This window comes from Protopterus annectens, chromosome 10.part0, assembly GCF_019279795.1.
Source record: "Protopterus annectens isolate FY-2018-M chromosome 10.part0, PAN1.0, whole genome shotgun sequence".
Classification (NCBI taxonomy): domain Eukaryota; kingdom Metazoa; phylum Chordata; order Ceratodontiformes; family Protopteridae; genus Protopterus; species Protopterus annectens.
In genome coordinates this window covers 1,478,144,342-1,478,166,102 of record NC_056744.1, presented here as the reverse complement: position 1 = coordinate 1,478,166,102, position 21,761 = coordinate 1,478,144,342, and the positions used below count along the sequence as shown (strand labels likewise).

The window sequence follows — 21,761 nt, the reverse complement described above, 5'->3', positions numbered from 1 at the left end:
AGTATAGCTATATCTATATCAGTATATATCTGTATACACAATCACACACACACACACACACACACACACACACACACACACACACACACACACACACACACACACACACACACACACGCACACACACACACACACACACACACACACACACACACACACACACACACACACACACACACACACACACACACACACACACACACACACACACACACACACACACACACACACACACACACACACACACACACACACACACACACACACACACACACACACACAAACACATATATATATGTGTGTGTGTGTGTGTGTGTGTGTGTGTGTGTGTGTGTGTGTGTGTGTGTGTAAAAATAACAAAACAAACAAAGATCCTGGTCACTACAGGTAGGTACTGCATCGTGTGTTGTACAAATGCATAAAAACAAATTACCAAACCCACCACAGCAATAGGCATACATCATATACTTTAATAAAGCAAAATAATTTACTATTACACAAATAAAAAGACAAGTGCTTTTAGGTATAATCCCTTTTTCAAGTCTTAAAACTTCAACTATTCATGTTGTCTTAAAAAGTGTCTCTTAACCAATCACATAAAATCTAAATAAGTCATAGTTTTTCTAAAATGGTATTGGCTGATCAAAAAAAAAAACTACATCCAGTCATGACATTTACATGTTAAAAGGCTATTCCTTCTTCATTGGTCATTATAAATTCAAACAACCAATAAAAAGCATACAGGCACTTCCAAGTCTTTGGTTCTAGTATAAAAGCATAGACCAATCACATATTAGATGTAATAAGTCATAGTTTTGTAAAGCTCTATTGGTTGATCAGAAAACTGCATTCAGCATAATATTTGCATGCTGAAAAGGCTGTTCCTTCATCATTGGTCATTGTAAAGACAATTGGCCCATATATGCATCACTAGATCTCTCTGTATATGTGTCACATCTAAATAATTAAGTTATTAATATTTAAGTCTACATTTCTTCAGAACTGGTTTGAGAGAGAGGCAAGAGTTTAAGCCTGAAAAGACATCTTGTAAATCTCTGTTAAATAAATTGTTAAAATCAGACTGTAAAAATCATTAGGCTTTTCAAAATGACAGTCAGTAACACAGGATGCTCAAGTTCTAACAAATATGCATTCTACTAATGATCATTAGGAGGCAAAAAACCATACATAAACATGTACAGAGTTTTGACTAACTTTATTTGGGAAATACCCTTCATTATATACTATTTACAATCAGCTTTTTCCCACCTCACTGACGTGGTCAGTGACAGGGCCTTTACATCACCACAGTACATAAGAAAACGCTGATGTAATGCTTTTTCAAAAAGTTTTTCCCATGAGAATATTGCAGCCTTGCAAGGCACCTGGTCAGTCACAATGTCTTTCTGAGGATGTAACCAATTTAAGGCTCTTAGATTAGTTCGAATACAATGGATGAATGTCTTCTTAATACATTTCTTTGTCTCTCTGTCCACCAGCTGGACATTATCTCCGGTAGTGCTCACAAGGCCATTCTCCTCGGTGGAAGCAGGAAAAGATACACATACAGACAGATTCATTACTTTCTAACTTTGCAGATAATATTTACTGAAAGACATGAGCCAGCCAAGCCAGCTACTGTCAGGGTCAAAGTTTTAATCACACTACAGCTAAGCTTCAAGCAATAATATGCAAGTTCATTTCTACTGCCATTCTAGTAAAATAGAATTAAATGCATTACATATTATACTGTTTTCAACCTTTGCACTTCATATATGTTTGAGTACATTTATATATGCCTAAGCACACATTTTTCTAACAGCTTATATATGTCTGAATACATATTTTTCTAACAGCTTATATATGTCTAAGCACATATTTTTCTAACAGTTTATATGTGTCTAAGTACATATTTTTCTAACATTCTCCCTCCTGTTAATGCATTTCATTCTATTAGAAACATAAACAATATTATTTCATTTCTTAGCCTTTTCCTTTCTAAGGACTTTCAGCTAAGCAAGTCATTGGTTTTATATTTCAGAAAAAGCATCATCTGAAATTAATCTTTCAATTTCAACACTTTGGTAAAAGTTTCAGTAACAGATATATCAACACATTTTTTGATTAATCTTTTCATGCAGGGAATTCCACAGTAAACACATGCTCCTATTAGGAGTATACCCACACAAATAGCAATTAAAATGTTCAATAGGATGGAACCCCCCCCCCAAACAGATTCTGGAAAAAGTCCGTCAGTGGGTTTGGGCCTGGTTCAGTCATTGCTGATACTTGCTGAATTACCTCTAGGTGATTATTTGTCTCGTGATGATCCTCAGGGATAAAAGCACAGCATTCTTCTTCATGTACCACCTCTTGCCGCTAGGGTGAAGTAAGGAGCCATTCGATTTTGTAGCACAACAGTTCTCATTGCATTCAGTTTATCAGTCACCAATTCTAGGGTGGAAAAAGTTGCATTACTCATGGCTTCTTGACAGCTTTCTCAGCTCCCAGATCGATTTGACTGCTCCATAGGCTGGTGGTATTCTTGCCCTGGATATAACACTGTTGCCCAAGTCCATATGAGTCAATTTACTTTTGTCTTTCACTGAATTATGGTCTTTTCAACCAGCTTCGATTTTACCAACTGGATTCACAGGTTTCTTAACTGGACCTTCAGATTTCGAGCTGTTTCCTTACATTTTGTATCTTACCCAAAGGTAACTCTGCAGTATGTCTTATTGCTGGAACCAGATAACCCAAAAAACAACTGCCGGACCAATTCTCAGGTAACCATTCATATGCCTTTTTCCCACAAATAAAATCATTACTTTGGTACTAATACGTGTTATCCCTGCATGAAACATTTTCCTATCTTTAATAGACAATTGTTTAGTTAAGACTGGATTGTCACGTACTGCATTTAATGTAGTTTTCATTGAACTCAGATATGAATCATAGTTAGTATCACAAACAGTACCCCCCACTTCTGACTTTAATGTAACATTTATAAGACATTGTTATATTACCATTACTCCAGCCCACCTGGAGGGTATCACTTTTGTAGAACATACAACTCCTTTTTGTGTGACAGGTAAAAATAAAGCTATTTTGTCCTGTGATCTCACAGTTCCTATATTAAAAAAAACTTTTCCAAGTCTCATTTTATCCCCAGAGGGACAGTGGACATTAACAGTCTTTTATATGTTGTTGGTATAGCTATACAAACCCAGCAATTTGAAATGTTTATAGTCTCTGTATACACACGCTTCATGGCCAGGTATGTGTTAAAGTATGGATGCCAGTCTATAAACAGTTCATCACGTCTTCTCACTTTCACTTGTGTGGTTGAGTGCAGGGAAAAACCACAATAAGAGAAAAATTGTCACACTTATAGTCAACAAATGCACAGTTAACAAAATAATTATGCAATAGTTCTTGGGTTGCTCTGCTTTTTTGTTTGCTTTACTCTTGGCCATTTGCCCTTGTGTATCAGTCACAAAGTTCTTATTCAGCTGAAAGTTCTTTTATCTGAAAAAGAGTTAAACTGCAAAACAGATTTATTTATTAACAGTTTCTTTATATAATTAGCTAATGAACTGTCAGCCTCCAGCTCTGCAGGCATGAGAGCTTTCTACTGAGGCACATAATATGCCCTTCCAAATACTGCTTCAAAGGGGATCAAACCCTTTACATTTGTTACTGTTTTCATGCTCAGCAATGCTGGAGGTAAACAGCAAATCCAATTCTTCTGAGTCTCACTTATCAACTTCCTTCCTTCGCATTTATTCAACTCTATGAAGTCCATACAAATAGTATGGAACGGATATGGTGGTGTAGGGAAACTCCCTTGCTTGTTTTTAAATGCTCCTTGTGCATGGTGCTTGTTACAAGTATGACAAGCTGCACAAAATTGTATTGTATAATTTATGTATCCATATATTTGGAATATTCTATTTACTAACTGTACCATCCCCCCTGTTGAGACATGGCTCTGCCCATGGCTCAACAAAGCTGCATATCTAAATAAATTAGACGGCAATATTGTTTTTCCTTTGAAATGTACAGTCCATTTTCAAAAATTGCACCTTGTTTTACCCATTTTTGTTTTCTGCTTTTGTAGTAAGCATCTGCATTGTTTTAACATGTCTAAATCTAAAATCTCAGAGGGTTGTAATTCCTCATTTAAAAATAAAGTTTCTGAGTCTGAGGCTGCTTGCTTTGCAGCTGCATTAGTTCGTGCATTACCTTTTGAAATCTTATCCTGTTGTTTTGTATGAGCTACACATTTACAAATAGCTGCTTTGGTAGGCAGCTGAATAGATTCTAATAGCTCCAAAATAAATTGCGCATGATTAATAGGTTTTCACTGGATGTAATCATCCCTCTATTTTCTTTATTGTTGTGCAAACACATGCACTGTAGAAAAAGCATACTGATTATCAGTATATATGTTCACTTTCTTGCCTTTTACTAAAATACATGCTCCTGTCAAAGCTACCAGTTCTGCTGCTTGAGCATACAAGTTGTGAGGCACAGTTTGTGCTTTTAAAATTTCAGTGTCTGTAACTACTGCATACCCCACCAGATTCTTTCCTGTAGGACCCCTTCTGCATGAGCCATCCACGTAATATGTCACCTCAGCATCATTCAAGGGCATATCTGTAAGATCTTGTCTAGGTACAGCTAACTGTTCATAGGAGGTTGACTCAGCAGTATGGTCATACATGAAAGATGTCTAGCAGGAGAAAGGTATGCAACTTTTTTTTTTTTTTTTGTAGCAGAATTATTGCAACCGCATGAGGCATTCTCAATGTGAGAGGGTGGAACAACACTACTGAGGCTGAAGCCTGCACTGCCATTGCTGCTGCAACTACTGCTTGTACACAGTGAGGCAAAGATTGCACCACTGGGTCTAACTGTGATGAATAGTAAGCTATGGGGCATTGCTTATCCCCATGTTGTTGCTTTAATACTGATGTCATGTACCCTTGCTTACAATCTACGGTCTGAAAAAAACGTTTGTGATAACTTGGAAGCCTTAAAACTAATGAAGAAGCTATTAACTGCTTCAACCTGCAGAAAGCCATTTCTGCTCTTGTTTTCCATTGTAAAATAATTTGGTACCCAGCTTGTACCTAAGAAAGACATTATTTCTTTCTTAGCTGTTGGTTTGGGTGCTTGCAAAATTGCTGTTTTTTTTTTTTTTTTTCTTTTCTTTCTCCCTTTATCTAGTATTTTACCTTTATTGGATATCACATATCCCAGGTATTTAACCTGTGTTTTTTTTCCAAAGTTGTAACTTACTTTTGTTTACTTTGTCCTTGTATTACTAAAAATTTTAATAATGCTACTGTATCCACCCTGCACTGCTGCTGGGTGCTGCTAGCAAGATGTCATTTACATAAAGTAAAATTTGACTACCTTCGATTGGGGTAAACCCTGCCAGGTTGCTAGCCATTTTTTTTTTTGCAAATATTATTGGGCTCTCACAATATCCCTGTGGTAGTCGAGTATATGTATACCTTTTACCCTGAAATGTAAATGCAAACCAATATTGACTATCAGGATGTATAGGTATTGAAAAGAAAGCATTGCTTATATCTACCACAGTAAAATACTTCTGTTGTGGCTTTAAATCATTCAACAAGGTATGTGGGTCTGGCACCGTAGGTGCTCTAGGTATTACTGCATTATTTACAGCTTATAAATCTTGTACCATCTGCCATTTCCCGTTCGCTTTTTTTAACAGGAAATAGGGGTGTATCACATGGTGAATCAGGAGATTCTACCAGTACTCCTTTTTTTGAGTAATGCTGCTATTATAGGCTTAATTCCTACTTCTGCATCCTTTCTCAAAAGGTATTGTCTTTTCTGTGGTCTAAAAGCTGACTTTGGGGTAATTGTAACTGGTCCTGCTGTTTGAATAAGCCCTACATCTAACTTGCCTGTTGACCACAGATTTGTTGGAATTTTACACAAGGCCTCTTCTTTTTCTTTTAATAAAAATGCTAATCAGCTGTCCTCACTAGATTGCAAGTGTACAGCTGTATGTGTCTGTGTCAACCAATTCAGTTTTTGTTTTGTATCCCTTGTCCTGACATTTCTAAATCAGTCTGTTTTCCCATTTTGTTACCTTTTTTTCTAAGTCTGCCCATTTAACACTTTTGTTTTTTGTCAAGCTGACATGTGGCAGTCTATTGGACTTATACAATCTCATGAATTCCTGAGGTAATGAACAGCTTACTACACTGTTTCCCTCAGTATCCCAACATAAAGTTTGTAATATTAATCTGTCAGCAGGATTTTTTTTTTCCCTTTTGAACAATTCTTGCTTATATTTCTTATCAGGTCCTGGTGTGCTACAGTAGTATAGAGTACAATGTAACAAGTGCTGCTGATCAGTGTCAAGGGAGGGTACCTTACTGATGGCTACGTTCATCAGTTCTTTGGTTACTGCCCCTGGACCAGTAACTAGGTCCTGGCTGTACCAATAATAGGCTTCACCCTCCGATCACACCACAAAAGTATCCATTTGTCTCTGTGCCTCCATACCCTGCATAGTGGGAACTACCGCTATGTCAAATATCTGCATAAGATCTCTTCCCAGTAAGTTTACTGGACATTTTGCAGAAACTACAATTTTACTTTTCTGAGTCATGCCTGAAACAGGGTCAGTTATCGCTATATCATGGGAGAGTGGCTCCCTGTATAGCTGTCCATTTGCTGCTTTTACTAATATATAATCAGGTGATTCAGAATGTTCTGGTAACTTGGAGGGGTGTATCAAAGTCCGTGACGCTCCTGAGTCACACAGGAATTTGACTTCCCTTCCCTCCACCAGAAGTGTCACTTCTGACTTTGTATCTGCTAGGTAGAGCTCCAGGCTCAACAATGCTACATCTAAAATTTTATTTCCATTTTTATCCTCTACATCTGTTTGTACTTCCTTTATTCCCTCTACTACATTTACATTTTCTTTTTGTTTATTAACCTTTCCTGATGATTTTTGGTTATTATCACTATCATATAGTCAGTCCTCATCTCCTTTATCTTCTGTCATTGCTTTCTTATTTTGTTTACAGTCCCTAGCTAGATGCCCTTTTATCTGACTGTAATACAAATACTTTAGCTCCGTCTTCAGCAGTGAAGACTTGTGCCTTTTTTACTATTAAAGTGTCTTTCAGTACGTCTAGCATACTCAAGTAAGGCTTGCAGCCTGCTTGTTCAGTGATCTATCATATGCTTTGTAATAAAGCTACTGACAGAGGCAATGCAACCTTTTAAAAATGCATTTTTTTAATTGTTGTTTAAAGCATTCTAATAATCTAGCATAATATCCATCTATTGTCTCATTTTCCTGTTGTATGCATTAATTAATGCAAGTCCAGTCTGCTCTAAGTTTCCATTTTTCAGAGATTCTGTCTGTCAGACCTTTCACTCTGTTGTCTAAAAATGTTTCAGAATTTTCTAAGCTTCTGTTTTTTACAATTTGCTTCCTCAATCCACCTGTGTGCTTGAGGTATGCCTAGTTGGTGCTGTTTTTTTTTTTTTGCCTGACGTCCTGCATCAGATTTAAGCTTGTTTAAGGAGTTTAACTAGTGAAAGTTTATCTAGTTTACTATCAAATTCATAGTTGTTAACACATTTTGCAAAATATCTCACATTATCTGCTTGCTGCAATTGCATATGCTTCACATTATCCGTTAGGGGCGGATCTCGTGATCTCTCAGTGCACTGATCTCCCATGTCTTAAAAAGACTGTTACGTAACCCTTCTCTTGTACCACGTGGTATCTTATTTCCCCATATCCACAGTAGTGTCTAGAATGACTGTTTACTTTGCTTTGTTATTCCTGATCTATGACTCAAGATACAATACTTCGACTCTCTCTCCCTGCTATCACAAACCTTAGCAATAGCACAGTGTAACCTGGTCCCTGATCTAAAACAAAGACAAAGAGGGAAATTCTTCTTACCTGAGCCTCCCGCTTTATGACTGTCTTTTTCTTGGGGCCCAGTCTTCCGCTTTTCAGCCACAGATCAGAAAGTGGACAGCCTCTTTACACACAACAATTCAGTCGGAGGTCTTTTCACTTTAAGAAGAACCATTTTGTTTTGGCAGCTTCTCCTGCAGATTTATTATCACCCATGCACTCTGACCTGCAGCTTACCAAGGAAATCCGCTCGAAGGACCAAAATGTTAAATAAATTGTTAAAATCAGACTGTAAAAATCATTAGGCTTTTCAAAATGACAGTCAGTAACACAGGATGCTCAAGTTCTAACAAATATGCATTCTACTAATGATCATTAGGAGGCAAAACCATACATAAACATGTACAGAGTTTTGACTAACTTTATTTGGGAAATACCCTTCATTATATACTATTTACAATCAGCTTTTGCCCACCTCACTGACGTGGTCAGTGACAGGGCCTTTACATCACCACAGTACATAAAAACGCTGATGTAATGCTTTTTCAAAAGTTTTTCCCATGAGAATATTGCAGCCTTGCAAGGCACCTGGTCAGTCACAATGTCTTTCCGAGGATGTAACCAATTTAAGGCTCTTAGATTAGTTCGAATACAATGGATGAATGTCTTCTTAATACATTTCTTTGTCTCTCTGTCCACCAGCTGGACATTATCTCCGTAGTGCTCACAAGGCCATTCTCCTCGGTGGAAGCAGGAAAAGATACACATACAGACAGATTCATTACTTTCTAACTTTGCAGATAATATTTACTGAAAGACATGAGCCAGCCAAGCCAGCTACTGTCAGGGTCAAAGTTTTAATCACACTACAGCTAAGCTTCAAGCAATAATATGCAAGTTCATTTCTACTGCCATTCTAGTAAAATAGAATTAAATGCATTACATATTATACTGTTTTCAACCTTTGCACTTCATATATGTTTGAGTACATTTATATATGCCTAAGCACACATTTTTCTAACAGCTTATATATGTCTGAATACATATTTTTCTAACAGCTTATATATGTCTAAGCACATATTTTTCTAACAGTTTATATGTGTCTAAGTACATATTTTTCTAACAATCTCCTATCCAGTTTATTTCACCTAATTCAGTCTCAGCTACAATGTACTGGTAAACCACAGTGGAGGCAACAACAAAAATGCAAAGTCCAAAGAAATGGCGTAGTCGACAGAAATAGCGTATTAAAATTTATTATCCGCTTTCGTTGAAAGACTTCCTCAGAATGGTAAAAACATTGGAAATTGAACATTAAATACAAAAGAAGCAGTCAATCAATCAATTCAATAACTTAACAAGCACTAATTAAAAAACATTTACTAAGGAATTAAGTAAAGAAAGAGGAAACCAAGCCACAATCTTTGTTAAGTTGAAGCTTGCGATGTTTTAAAAAACACTTCACATTTATAGTGTCATTTAAACCGGGATAAACATCAGATTTTAATTTGATTTGCCAAACGGTCTCCCTCTGCTGCAAATAGTTTTTAAAATCACCGTCTCTCATATCCTTGTTGCAAATTTCTAACACAGAAAACAAAAACTTTTTAAAGGAGAGGCAAACAATAGAATGTTTAAATAAAGCGTTAGTCTCATCTCTAGTCTTAATGCTATAAATATGTTCTCTAATACGGGTTTTTAAATGTTTAGTGGTCATTCCGACATAGTAAGCCGGACACCCAGAACATAAGGCAATGTAAATAACCCCTTGGGTACAACAATTGGCGAAACCAGGTACTGCGAAAGTCCTATCACATGACACAACAGTAATATAGGGACCTAAAGAGATGCACCTGCACATATTGCACTGGTAACAACAATGCATGCCCTTCCTATTGGTTTCAAGAAGGTTGTCGGGGTTACGATTTTCCAAGGCCCTTTTTAAATTAAAGTTGTTCCTTAAAACAAAATGGGGTTTCTTCCCCAAAATGTCATACATATCAGAGTTACCCTTAATAACTCTCCAATTCCTCTCCATCAGTTGCTTAATACGATTGCTATCTGTACTCATGTCAAAGGAACAAATCAAGTTGACATCTATGTCTTCAGCAGTTGACCCAACTCTTTGATTGGTAGTCACGTTTGATGTCATATCTAGTAAAGCTGGAAAGTGCATAGTCCGTTTGTTATAAATATCTGTAACTATCTGGGCTAATAAAGGCTTCTCATATCCCCTTTCTAAAAACATTAAAGTAATAAATTTAAATTCCTGAGTAAGATCAGCATCCCTAGAGGTCATACGACAAGCTCTAATAAATTGCCCTTTTGGAATGTTGGTTATAATATGTTTCGGATGACCACTACGGAAATGTAAATATCCATTAGTAAAAGTCTTCTTACGATGGATACGACTGTGAAATCTTGCATCAGCAGTGTCCCACCATAGTAAAATGTCCAAAAAACTAATATTTAGCCCAACATTGCCCTTCACAAATTTCAAATAACTAGATAAAGAATTAACTTCCATAATGAAGGCTTCCACAGTCGTCATGTCCCCTTCAATAATAAAGATTAAATCATCTACAAACCGAGAATAAAAAGAAATGTTATATTTATTAGTCAAAAGGGGGATAAATTCATACTCCCACCAAGCCATAACCACATTTGCATAAGTGGGTGCAGCTGAAGACCCCATGGCAACTCCTCTTTTTTGCCTATAATAAACATTTTCAAACAAAAAGAAGTTATTATACAGAATAATTTCTAAAAACCTACAAATGGTGGAAATGGCATTCCTGCTAAACTCGGGTCTATTCTTAGTTAAAAAACTCCGCACTGCATCTACCCCTTCTTCGTGGGGGATGCAGGTGTATAATGAAATTACATCAATAGTAAATATAATGTGCTTCTCAGGATCAAAAATACCCATCTGACCATAAACATTAAGTTTTCTTAAAAAATGCCATGAATCACTAGTGTAAGAAGCTTCATTAACTATCATAGGTCCTAAAACGGCATAAATGACCAAAGAAACACCTTCAGTGGCAGAATGTGGGGAGGAAACAATAGGTCTAAAAGGACGATTGTTTAAACATTTGTGAGTTTTAGGTATGCCAAATATAACCCCAATTCTGGGTTCCTGTACTACACAAAATTCATACATGTCAAAACTGATATCACCAGACATGAGAGCTTCATACAAGTGGGAATGAATTAAACGTTGACTGCGATGAATATCATAAAGGGTAACTACCTCATATTCATCTCTATTATTCAATATATCAAACATTCTTGTTTTATACATTTCCTGTTCCATTACAACAATATTTCCCCTTTATCGCTCTTCATGAATCTAATTCTTTCAGTCATAGACCGTAAATTGTTGAAAGCTTTCCTTTCCTTAAAGGTCAAATTGTCATAGCTTTTAAAGCTAGTGTTCAACATGTCATGAACATCCTAAATACACATTTCTTCAAACACCTTAATGGTGTGTTGTAACTTAGGTGTGTAACAAGAAGGTTTAGAAAAATTTTTTTTTAGTTTCAGGCACATTATTCATCAGATAAAACAAACTCAATTTTCTAGTGTATTTTTTAATGTCAACTATGGTTTTATCATAATTAGCTGTAGAACTAGGAACAAAATTTAAACCAAATTTCAAAACATTTAACTCGTCATCTGAAAAAACATGATTAGTCAAATTAATAATGCTTAAATTATCTAAATGTCCATTCACGTCTCGTCCCCCGAGGAGTTGGACCCCAAAAAGGTCCGACTCCTGGTAAACACTGTCTTTTGATTGGAGTAATTCTTCTTGTTGAAAAAAGAAGAGGTGGTTCCAGAACCGGAACCCACTTTAGATTTAACAGTCTTGTCATCCCCAACAAAAGAAGGTGTGTCACTTTCAATAACTTCTAGGTGGTTCCACCCAGAAGCAGTGTCAACCTGAAGGTTACCACCAGGCAAAATGTCCGCATGCGTTGTGGTCAAATTACCCGATATAGGTTCTTGATTGATTGAATCAACCACGTCAGTACTTGAAACACGACCGTTACCAGTTGAAACGGTCGAAACCACAGTATTGTAAGACACCTTCCCTTTATAATTAAAACTTTTCCCTTTAAAATTATTAGATCTACCAGTAACGGAAAAATTGTTATAAGCACTTTTGCTGTTGTAGGAAGAAATGTCCCACGCTAGTTTAAGCTGCTTCCTATTAATGATATCAGTGGAATGTTGTTCAATTTCATCAGATAAATGGTGAAAAAATCAGCAGAATTTTGACCAACAAGTTGATGTTTTAAAAAAGATTCAATAGTGGCAATTTCTTTTTTAAGTAGATCCATCTTGGTCAAATTGTGGTCAATTAATAATTTTAGAAAACGTAGACCAGCGTCATTAAAAAACACTACCAAAGTGTCAAACATAGGCTGCCCAACACTGACACCGTTGGGGCATTTAAAAAATCGAAACCCCTTAGGCACAATATTTAGTTCAATGTAGCGTAAGAAGTAACAATTCTCAAGATCAATAGATTTATACCTTTTTAATAATCTTGATAATTGCTCACGCTTGTGGTTAAATTCATCGTTGTTCATCCCTCTAGGAAGACTCCCAGAATGGCAAAAAGATTCTCCATACGGTCAAAAACCTGCTCAATAGTCCTGGGACTAATAATGCATTGTTTCTTAACATCAGAATCCTTCACTGACCCGGGAACATTCCCCAAATCAATGACTGTGTCCATCTCATGAAAAGATCCACCGGGACTAGATGCATTGGCCCCGGAAACTTGCTCATTAGCCTTTGTTACTAAGAATTTTAAGGAGTTCTTAATATCAATAAGGGTCACCACCAACAAACTATTTAAGTTCACGGTTTCAGAAGTAGGTGTCGGATGAACTGTTAGATTTAACAGTGAGTCGTCAGCTGCCTCCGCCATGATAATAGCACAATATAACAACGAAACAAACAAGGTGCCAAAGAAGCAAACAACTGGTAAACCACAGTGGAGGCAACAACAAAAATGCAAAGTCCAAAGAAATGGCGTAGTCCACAGAAATAGCGTATTAAAATTTATTATCCACTTTCGTCGAAAGACTTCCTCAGAATGGTAAAAACATTGGAAATTGAACATTAAATACAAAAGAAGCAGTCAATCAATCAATTAAATAACTTAACAAGCACTAATTAAAAAACATTTACTAAGGAATAGGTTCATAGGTTCATAGGTTCATACTAGGCTATCTGCCCGAGGGCATTTACAAGCCTAGCCCATAGTTTTGTGGCTTACGCCACCCCTTTAGTATGGGGAACTATACCCATTATTTTGCTGTGCCTCTGTTGAGCAGTGACACTGAGGTAATCCCTGGGGTATATCTGCGATCTCCCATCCATTGGTCAAGATTTCTCTTGAACAAGGCCAGCGAGGTGCTCTGCCTCACATATACCGGGATTTTATTCCACAGCATAGGGAGTCTTTGGGTGATGAATCTATCCCTCCAGCACGTCCTATTAATAGCCGTGTCGAGGTTTAAGTCTCCCGCCCTTGTGACTCTGACGGATCTAGATTTTTTGAGGTGAAGCATATTCATCAAATCTGGGTTTGACATGGCCTTGTATGTTAGGCAAAGGTCACCTCTGAGCAATGTGCGACTGAATAGAGCTGGAGTTCTTTCAGTCGGGCAGCATAGGACAGATGTTTGAGACCCTTTATCCTTTTGGTGAGGAACTTTTGTGGCCTCTCCAGCTGCTGCAAGTGTCGGGTCAGATACATTCCGAATGGGGCATTGTACTCAATCATTGGTCTGATGAGTGATGAGTATAGGGAGACTATGACCTCCCTTGATCTAGATGAGAATCCCTTCATGATAAGGTGGGCAATGTAGAAGGTCTTCCTAACTACTTTAGCTACATGGGTGTCGAATGACAGACTACTATCAACCTGGGTCCCCAGGTCCCTGATAACTTCTTCTGTGCTCAGTGGATTGCCACCTATTTGGTAGCTAGGGGTAACCTTGTTTTTTCCGAAGGGTATGACTATGCATTTTTGGCATTTAACTTTAGGCCATGGCTCTGGCACCAATTAATTAAGTAAAGAAAGAGGAAACCAAGTGTTCTGGTCTGATTAGTAAATTCTGCGGTTAATACAGTATTAGAGATGACACAAGAGACTAAGGCTCAAACTTTAGCAATTTTATTTTAAGCTTCTAACAATTAAAGTAGTGACAAAATAAGCAATTGACTAGTCAACATGCAAAATCTAACCTATAACCTATCACATCAACATGCAAAATCTAACCTATAACCTATCACATTAACAATTATAAAACTGTTAAATCATGTACTTACAAGCATATGCAAAAGAAATCATCTTTGCCACTGATAGGGACTCAGAACCTATTCAGTACTGCTATCTGTTCAGTCAAGACAGGGCCAACACTGGCAAGAAATGGCTGTATGCTCAGTTCAGGCTCTTGCTTCAATCAGATCCGGATGATGTTGAGTTCCAATCTATTGCCAACCTCTGAGCCTTTTATAGGTTTGAATATGCCATAGAGTCAATAAGTTCAGCTGATGACACCTAGGCCAATAGTTTAATCATAAACTGTTGGCTGATGACATTCAGATCACCAGTTTAATCATGAGCTGATAGAATATTTTAGAAAATTACAAATCATTTCCTGAGTTGTCAACAAGTCCCGTAATGTCTAGTTTTATGTCTAGTTTTATACATTACTTCCTCCTTTCAGAAGGCAGTTAGCCCACAAACTTGTGGTATAGTTCCTCTTTGAAATCCCCCTCTGTCTGGTAAACAACTTTTAAACTGACAAACAACTTCAAGTGTTAACTAAAGTTCAGTTATACCAGCATCAGTGTGCAAGGCTTGCCTTTGAAGCATAATTCTTTCAGGTTTCATGTATGTATTATAACATTAAGCAGCATATCATGTATTTATTCAATTAGCAGCATATCAATCTAACATCAAGCACACATATATACACATAGCAGTTCAATAGCTTAAGGCATCAAAAATCAGGTAAACTGTGTGGATCCGTCACAGGCCACCCCTTGCACTAAGCAATGATCACTGTGTGTTCCTAATAGTGAGCAAAATTGACAACATTTTTCTGTACTTTTTCATGACCTTACAATAAATGCAGCAAGAAATCAAGCAAAACAACACTGAAATTATTGTGGTCAGCAACAAAGGGTGTAAAAGCAGATTGAACCAAGCAGAAGCCTTTGGTGACCACATGAAAACATCATACCAATGTGAAACAGTCATATCTTGAATTTCATTTGCAATTTTTAGAATGGTACCTTTGTCTTTAATCATTTTAATTACAGTTTGATGCGCATCATGTAAAGTCTTGTTTAACAGGAGCAGCACAGCTTGCCCTTCCTGCTTAATCTGTTTAAAGTCCGGGTGGACTAGAGATGGCCATCGAAATGTGTGTAATGGTTCTATGCTAGCATTTAATGTGATGTCCATCCATCTGGCCAATCTAATCAGTTCCCCAGTACAAAAATCAATGATTGCATGTACATTACTTTTACAATGTGCTCCACTGTATGTGATCATTCCATCACTCCAAGCTAGCTTACAGGAGGATACTACACAAGCTGTGGTGTCATTGAGTTGATAAATGTCTGTCCCATTCACTATATATCTATGCCAAATACATTCTCCATTCCCATTATGCAAACATGGATGAGGCTTCCTTTTAATTAGCATGCACACCCACCCCTGGGGCCAGGTCTCACATCCCGCTAAATCAATGGGCACATCATTATAATCAATAAGACTAGATTCTATCTGAGGCACCCACCAATTATTTCCAAACTGCAAAGGCAATGCTACAAATGGACAGACTTGCTTTGTTCCCTTTTTACTAGCAAGATAATCAAAGGTCAACATGCAAGAATCATTTTCACATGTAAAATATAATGGTTTTAGCCAATTATACAACTGTAGCTCATTTTGCCAATGGCTTGGCCGTTTTGCCCCTCAAACCTGAATGAATTGCAGGTACTGCTGATTGGCATCCAATTGGGACAAAATACAAAAGCTCTGATTTAATTCTTTAGTAAGGTTATTTAAAACCTGCTCAGTATACATATTAGCATGATCAATCCATCTCCACATGACAGTTTGAGTTATAACACTGTCTACGGCTCTTTGACCGAGCTCTGGATCATGATCAGCTAATAGCTTAAAAGCCATGTTTAAGTCTTCACCTAAACGGCTTATTTTACTTCTCAAGGTGTCAATGTCTATGCTATTCAGAAATCCTGTACCCGTCCCAACCGCTCCCAAAACAGTTCCCATTATTCCTGTGACATCACGTTTGTTTCTTCTATATCGGTAATGCCTATATTTCAAGTGTAGGGAGTTAATTGGCCATAAGTTGGTGGATTTGCATTGTGAATGTCTAGTAGTGATATCTACTGCTGTCATATTAATTATCATTTTAATATGCTGGATAATTCTAGCACTACTTACAGTTTTACATCCTCTTGTGTATCTTATTATATGTCCTAAACCATCAAATACAGTTGAACTGTTGTCCATAGCATATATCTCCAAATTTGGAGATCTGGTTTCTGCAGTGATGTTTTCCCTTTGAAATTCGGCTATGCAGGAAGAATCTAATGGAGACTCAGCCAGAGAAAATCCTGATTCATTCAGTCTCTGATATAAGCCCCCAGCAGGATTGGCAGTGCATTTCTCTGGATGTCTGTCACAGTTTAATCTACAAACAGTTCTGATGTATTCTGTGCTGGTCAAATTCCATGTCAAGGTGGGTTTGGTAGTCACTGCAAACAACTCTCTTCCCAGCTTCCAGTAGAAGTCACAGTCCCCTGTCAAATTAGCCACGTCTTCCTCACTAAACAGAGGAATAGGGTCATGACACTCATATGGTCCATCTAGGTGTCTTCTCTGGTAAGAGTTGGTGTCTTCCCAAACAGTGGCAACGATCTATGGAGAGGAAAATATAATGGTTGTTTAGCAGAATCAAGCAACACTAAAACAGTATCACCAGGTCCATCACAGATCACAGTTCCACGCTAATTTGGTTGCTGGGGTGTGGTTACTACTACCCTCATCCCCAACCATTTACTTGGGTTAGTATCACAGTCTTGTAGTAGAATGACAACATCCTGATGTATACAAATTTCTACTAAAGGTAACCCCTTTTTCACAGTCTGTGTTCTGTTATCTAAATTGATGACCTTTACTATCACCTCTTGTTCTGGCTCCCACAGCATGAAAACTTCCCAATTTTCTCCCAACAATCCTTTTTGTCCCCAGTGCCATTTTTCTGGGAGAAACAGCTTCCAACCTGTGTTAGCTAACACAGTATCTTGTGCTGGTACTCTTTGCTCAGTCAATGCACATAGCCAGAGCCGAGTTTGATCAATGTTTGTTAACATGGGATATATGGCATCTGGATTCAATCTTTCCAGTTTTAAAGTACAGCAGTCTGATCGGATGTCATTCATATGCATTTGCAGGGGAGTACCTTGATGTTTCTGAGGTCTGTTGTTTAACTGACTTACAGCTTGTTCCAATACCTTTGCCCATCCTCGCAAAGTCCCGTCACTTGTATTCTTACGAATCTGTTCTTTAAGAAGTCCATTGTACCTTTCAATCAGACCAGCAGCCTGGGGATGATATGGTATGTGTAGCACCCATCGAACTCCATTTTCCTTTGCCCATTCTTGGACTTCTGCTCCTGTAAAGTGACTGCCTTGGTCACTTTGTATTTCGACAGGAGTCCCATATGTTATGCATAGTTTATGCAGTCCCCTTAGTACTGCTTGTTGGTTTGCTTTTTTAGACGGGGATATCATTAATAACCCCGAATAAGTGTCCACCATGGTTAGGCAATATTGTTGATTTTGATCCAATGGCAAAGGACCAATAAAATCTATCTGCCAGATCTGAGCTGAACGACTGCCTCTATGTATATGTCCACATGCTTCTGATTGCAGTTGCTTTCGTTTATTTCTTTGGCAAATTTCACATTGTTATATGACATCTATAAGTACATCTTTACTGAGTTGCATACCATGTCTCCGTGCCCATTCCATCGTTGCATCTCTCCCCAGATGTCCACTTCGATCGTGGGCCCACCTGGCCATGCTGATATCCTCAGGCTTCTCCTCAACAGTACGTACTGCAGCCATTTTATCTACTTGCTGGTTATGCCTTCTTTCATCTGTCACAAGTGATGCATGAGCATCCACATGTCCAACACTAATCTGGCACCGTTGTGCCTTCTCCCAGATCTGTTGCCAATCTTCTGACCCTCCCCACAAAGGTCTACCATGGATTTTCCAATCTTGTTGCTGCCAAGCAGGTAACCAAGCTGTTAGTCCTTTATAAACTGCCCAGCTATCAGTGTAGATGTATGCTTCATCACCAGGTGATAAATTATTAATTACTAAAGCAACAGCTCATAATTCTGCTTGATTATTTGAACCAGCGGTCCCTTCATCAAACAATACAGTCTCTGTTTGTGGGCAATAGGCTACAGCAGTCCAAATTCTGCCGTTTGATCCAATCTTTGCAGAACCATCAGTAAACCATGCACATTTCCTTTTCTCCATGTCCAACTTATCAAATGGTGACGCCTCAAGTATTGGTGATTTTGGAAGTTCATACCATTGTTGTTCTGTAGTATGGGCATCATTCAATATTACCAAACCAGCCAGCTGCTGCTGCACCTGGGAAACTCCAGGCACAATATTGGCTCTTTCTTGTAAGTATCATTTCCATTTCTGTATGGTCGAAGACTGTGCTATTAATGTTTTCATCAGAGTATTGTCTCGTAACCACCCCTGGATTGGGTAATCTACTTTCACTGTCACCGTCTGTTGTTTGGTCAGCCCCTCTACATGAATCAAGGCAGCATATACAGCCAGTACATGCTGTTCGAGAGGGCTATATCTAGTCTGTGCTCCTGTCAGGGATTTAGACCAAAATCCCAACGGTCTTTTCTTTCCCACATCATTCTTTTGCCACAATCCCCAGGACATGACAGAGTTAGCAACAGTCACTTCTAAAATAAAAGGTTGCTGTGGGTCAATTGGGCCCAATCCCACATGTTGTTGCAAGGCTTTTTTCGCTTCCTCGAAAGTCATCTGCTGTTTAGGACCCCACTGAAAGTCACATTTCTTCCTAGTCACATAGTAAATAGGTCGTAGGATTTGTCCAAGGTGTGGTACAAATGCTCTCCAGAAGCCCATTGCTCCCAAAAAGGCTTGTGCCTGCTGTTTTGTTTTTGGAACTGCAATCTTTTGGATACTTTCTAATGCCGATGCGGGTATTTCTCTTTTTGCTCCATTCCATATCATACCCAAGAATTTCACTGATGTTCCTTGTTGTGTTTTATTCTCATTTATAGCCCACCCTCAGTTCTGAAGGTGTTCAATTACTGTTTTCAATGCAATGTCTACATCTGGCTTTTCTCCTGTAATCAGGGCATCATCAATGTAATGAAATACAGTCACTTTATTTAACTGCAACTTAGCCAGGTCCCTGGCCACCAGCCCATGGCAGAGTGCTGGGCTGTGTAGATATCCTTGTGGAAGTACCTGGAAGGTATATTGCCTCCCCTCCCAAGTAAATGCAAATTGAGCCCTACTCTCTTCTGCTATAGGTATGGAGAAGAAAGCATTTGCCAAGTCCAAAACTGCATGGTACGGCCCAGCAGAAGAAGAAAGTCTTTCAACAATAGTAACAATGTCTGGTACTGCTGCAGTTAAGGGTGGAGCCACTTTATTCAAGCCCCGATAATCTACTGTCATACGCCATGAACCATCAGGTTTTTTGACTGGCCACACCGGGCTATTGAATGGGCTCACAGTCGGTTCGAGTATGCCAACACGAAGTAATTCCTGGATTGTTTCAGTAGTTTCTGAATGGCCCCCTGGAACACGATATTGTTTAATGTTGGTCACCACTTTTGGTGTGGGAATATGCAAAGGTTCCCACTTGGCATCACCTCGAACAACAGCCTTGACTGCATTGACTGAACAGTGCCGTACTCCAAATCTAAATGGCCCTACTGTAGTTTCTAAGGTCCTACCCTTTAGAACATCTATTCCCAAAATGTGTTCTGGTACAGGAAATATCACGGCTACAATGAAAATAGGAATACCATCCCCAAAGGCTATTCTTACTTTGGTTTTGACACCTATCATTTTTACCCCCCCCCCATAGCTATCAATCTCCACAGACTGTCCACGAAATTTACGGGGATTGCCTGCAAAAATAGTTATTTCTGATCCAGTATCTACCAAAGCCATTACGTGTTGTGGTCCTCCCCTCCAAAAAATAGTAAGAGGCACATAGGGGCGTCGGTCCCCAGGTGTAATGGCTCTAGCTACTGGGGACCCACCTTCTAGTCAATTTGCTTCCATTTTTTCCGTCGGGGTTTTCCACCCCTTCTCTCCCCAATCTCTTTCATCAGTAAACTCTTCCTTCTGCCATTGTGCTAACTCCTCATCAGTAGGGATGTCAGGATACAACTGATTCCATCCTTTCTTCCCTTCAGTGGTACTTCTGATTGGGCTTTTTGCAAGGGTTTGTTTACCTGAAAGGTCTGATTCCTTGCCTTTCTGCTTCTGTTTCCATCTTTTGTATAATTCTTCTGTGGTTATTCCATCTATTTCTGTAGCTTCCACTCCCCATCTTAACAAATCTAGAAACATCTGTCTCCTTGTTACTTTTTCACTACCCGTGCTTTTTAACTTGTCTGCATTTGCCTTCCAGGCCTTCCTCTGCTCTTTCTCTTCTACCAGCTCTGCCAGCTGGTTTAAAGTGGACATTACATCCCATATTGGTTGGCCAATACACCCTGCCAAGGCAGCCATAAGCTGCCCTTTCCACCATTGTGGGGCATTTTTAATTAACCTATTCCTCATATTACCAGTAAAGATCTGTCCGTCTGGCCCTTTCGGAATATGCAACTCCTCATTTATCAATTCTAATGAGTAAACAGTTGCTAGCATAGCCATTTCCCTTAGCTGTTGAATTGCTTCAGCTATTGTTTTCCAGGATTTATGCTCATCTGCTACTGCCGTAGCATCCGGCCAAGTAGCCCGAAAGGCTGAGGCTAACCATACCACCAATGTACTGATATGGGGATCATTATGGTCACAATTGTGCACTATCTGCTTCAGCCGGGGGTGAAATACTAAACAGGCACACTGATGCATTTCCTCAGCACTCAGTGATACAGCCTCTCCCCCTGTATCACAAACCCGAAGAAACCAAGCCAAGATGGTTTCCCCAGGCTTTTGCTTATAAGTCTGAATTATTTTCAATAATTCTGTCTGAGAATAACTTCGCACCTCCACCCACTGCTGCAGTTGTCCCCCAGCATGTATTGAGTTTTTCCCTACAATTGGTCGGGCCTCCACAGATGGGGAATTTATCATTTCAAAACCATCATTCACTTCATCAGAAGAAGGGAGATCTCCTTCCCATTCTTCAGGGTCAAACTCTGCCCTACATATCAGAGCATGCACTCTAGGCCTGGAGGGAGGTTGCCGTGAACCTCTCCCCTTCCATTGCCTGCGCTGCTGTATTACTCGAGTGGCCAGAGTCACTGAATTAGTCTTCCAATGCTCTGCCTTCTGTCCTGCCTTAGCCAATTCCACATCTGCCTTCTCTAAGGCATCCCTATCCAATCGGTGGGTGTGTGCATGTTCTTTACACTGGTCTTCTAATTCTAGAACTTTTATTTTCAAATTTTCTACATCCTTATCTAACTCCTGTATTGCTTCAAAGAACAGCCATCCAGCTGCTCCCACT

General features: G+C 38.8%; 1 protein-coding gene across 1 annotated transcript in view; it reads right to left on the bottom strand.

Annotated features, from left to right (window-relative positions):
* LOC122814312 (zinc-binding protein A33-like) overlaps positions 1 to 11,222 on the bottom strand; it is a 151,211-nt gene extending 139,989 nt beyond the window's left edge. Inside the window, exon 1 of the mRNA XM_044086898.1 lies at positions 10,818 to 11,222. Coding sequence (XP_043942833.1) covers positions 10,818 to 11,222 — 405 coding nt within the window. The remainder of the gene's footprint in view (positions 1 to 10,817) is intronic.
* Between the last annotated feature and the right edge of the window lie 10,539 nt (positions 11,223 to 21,761).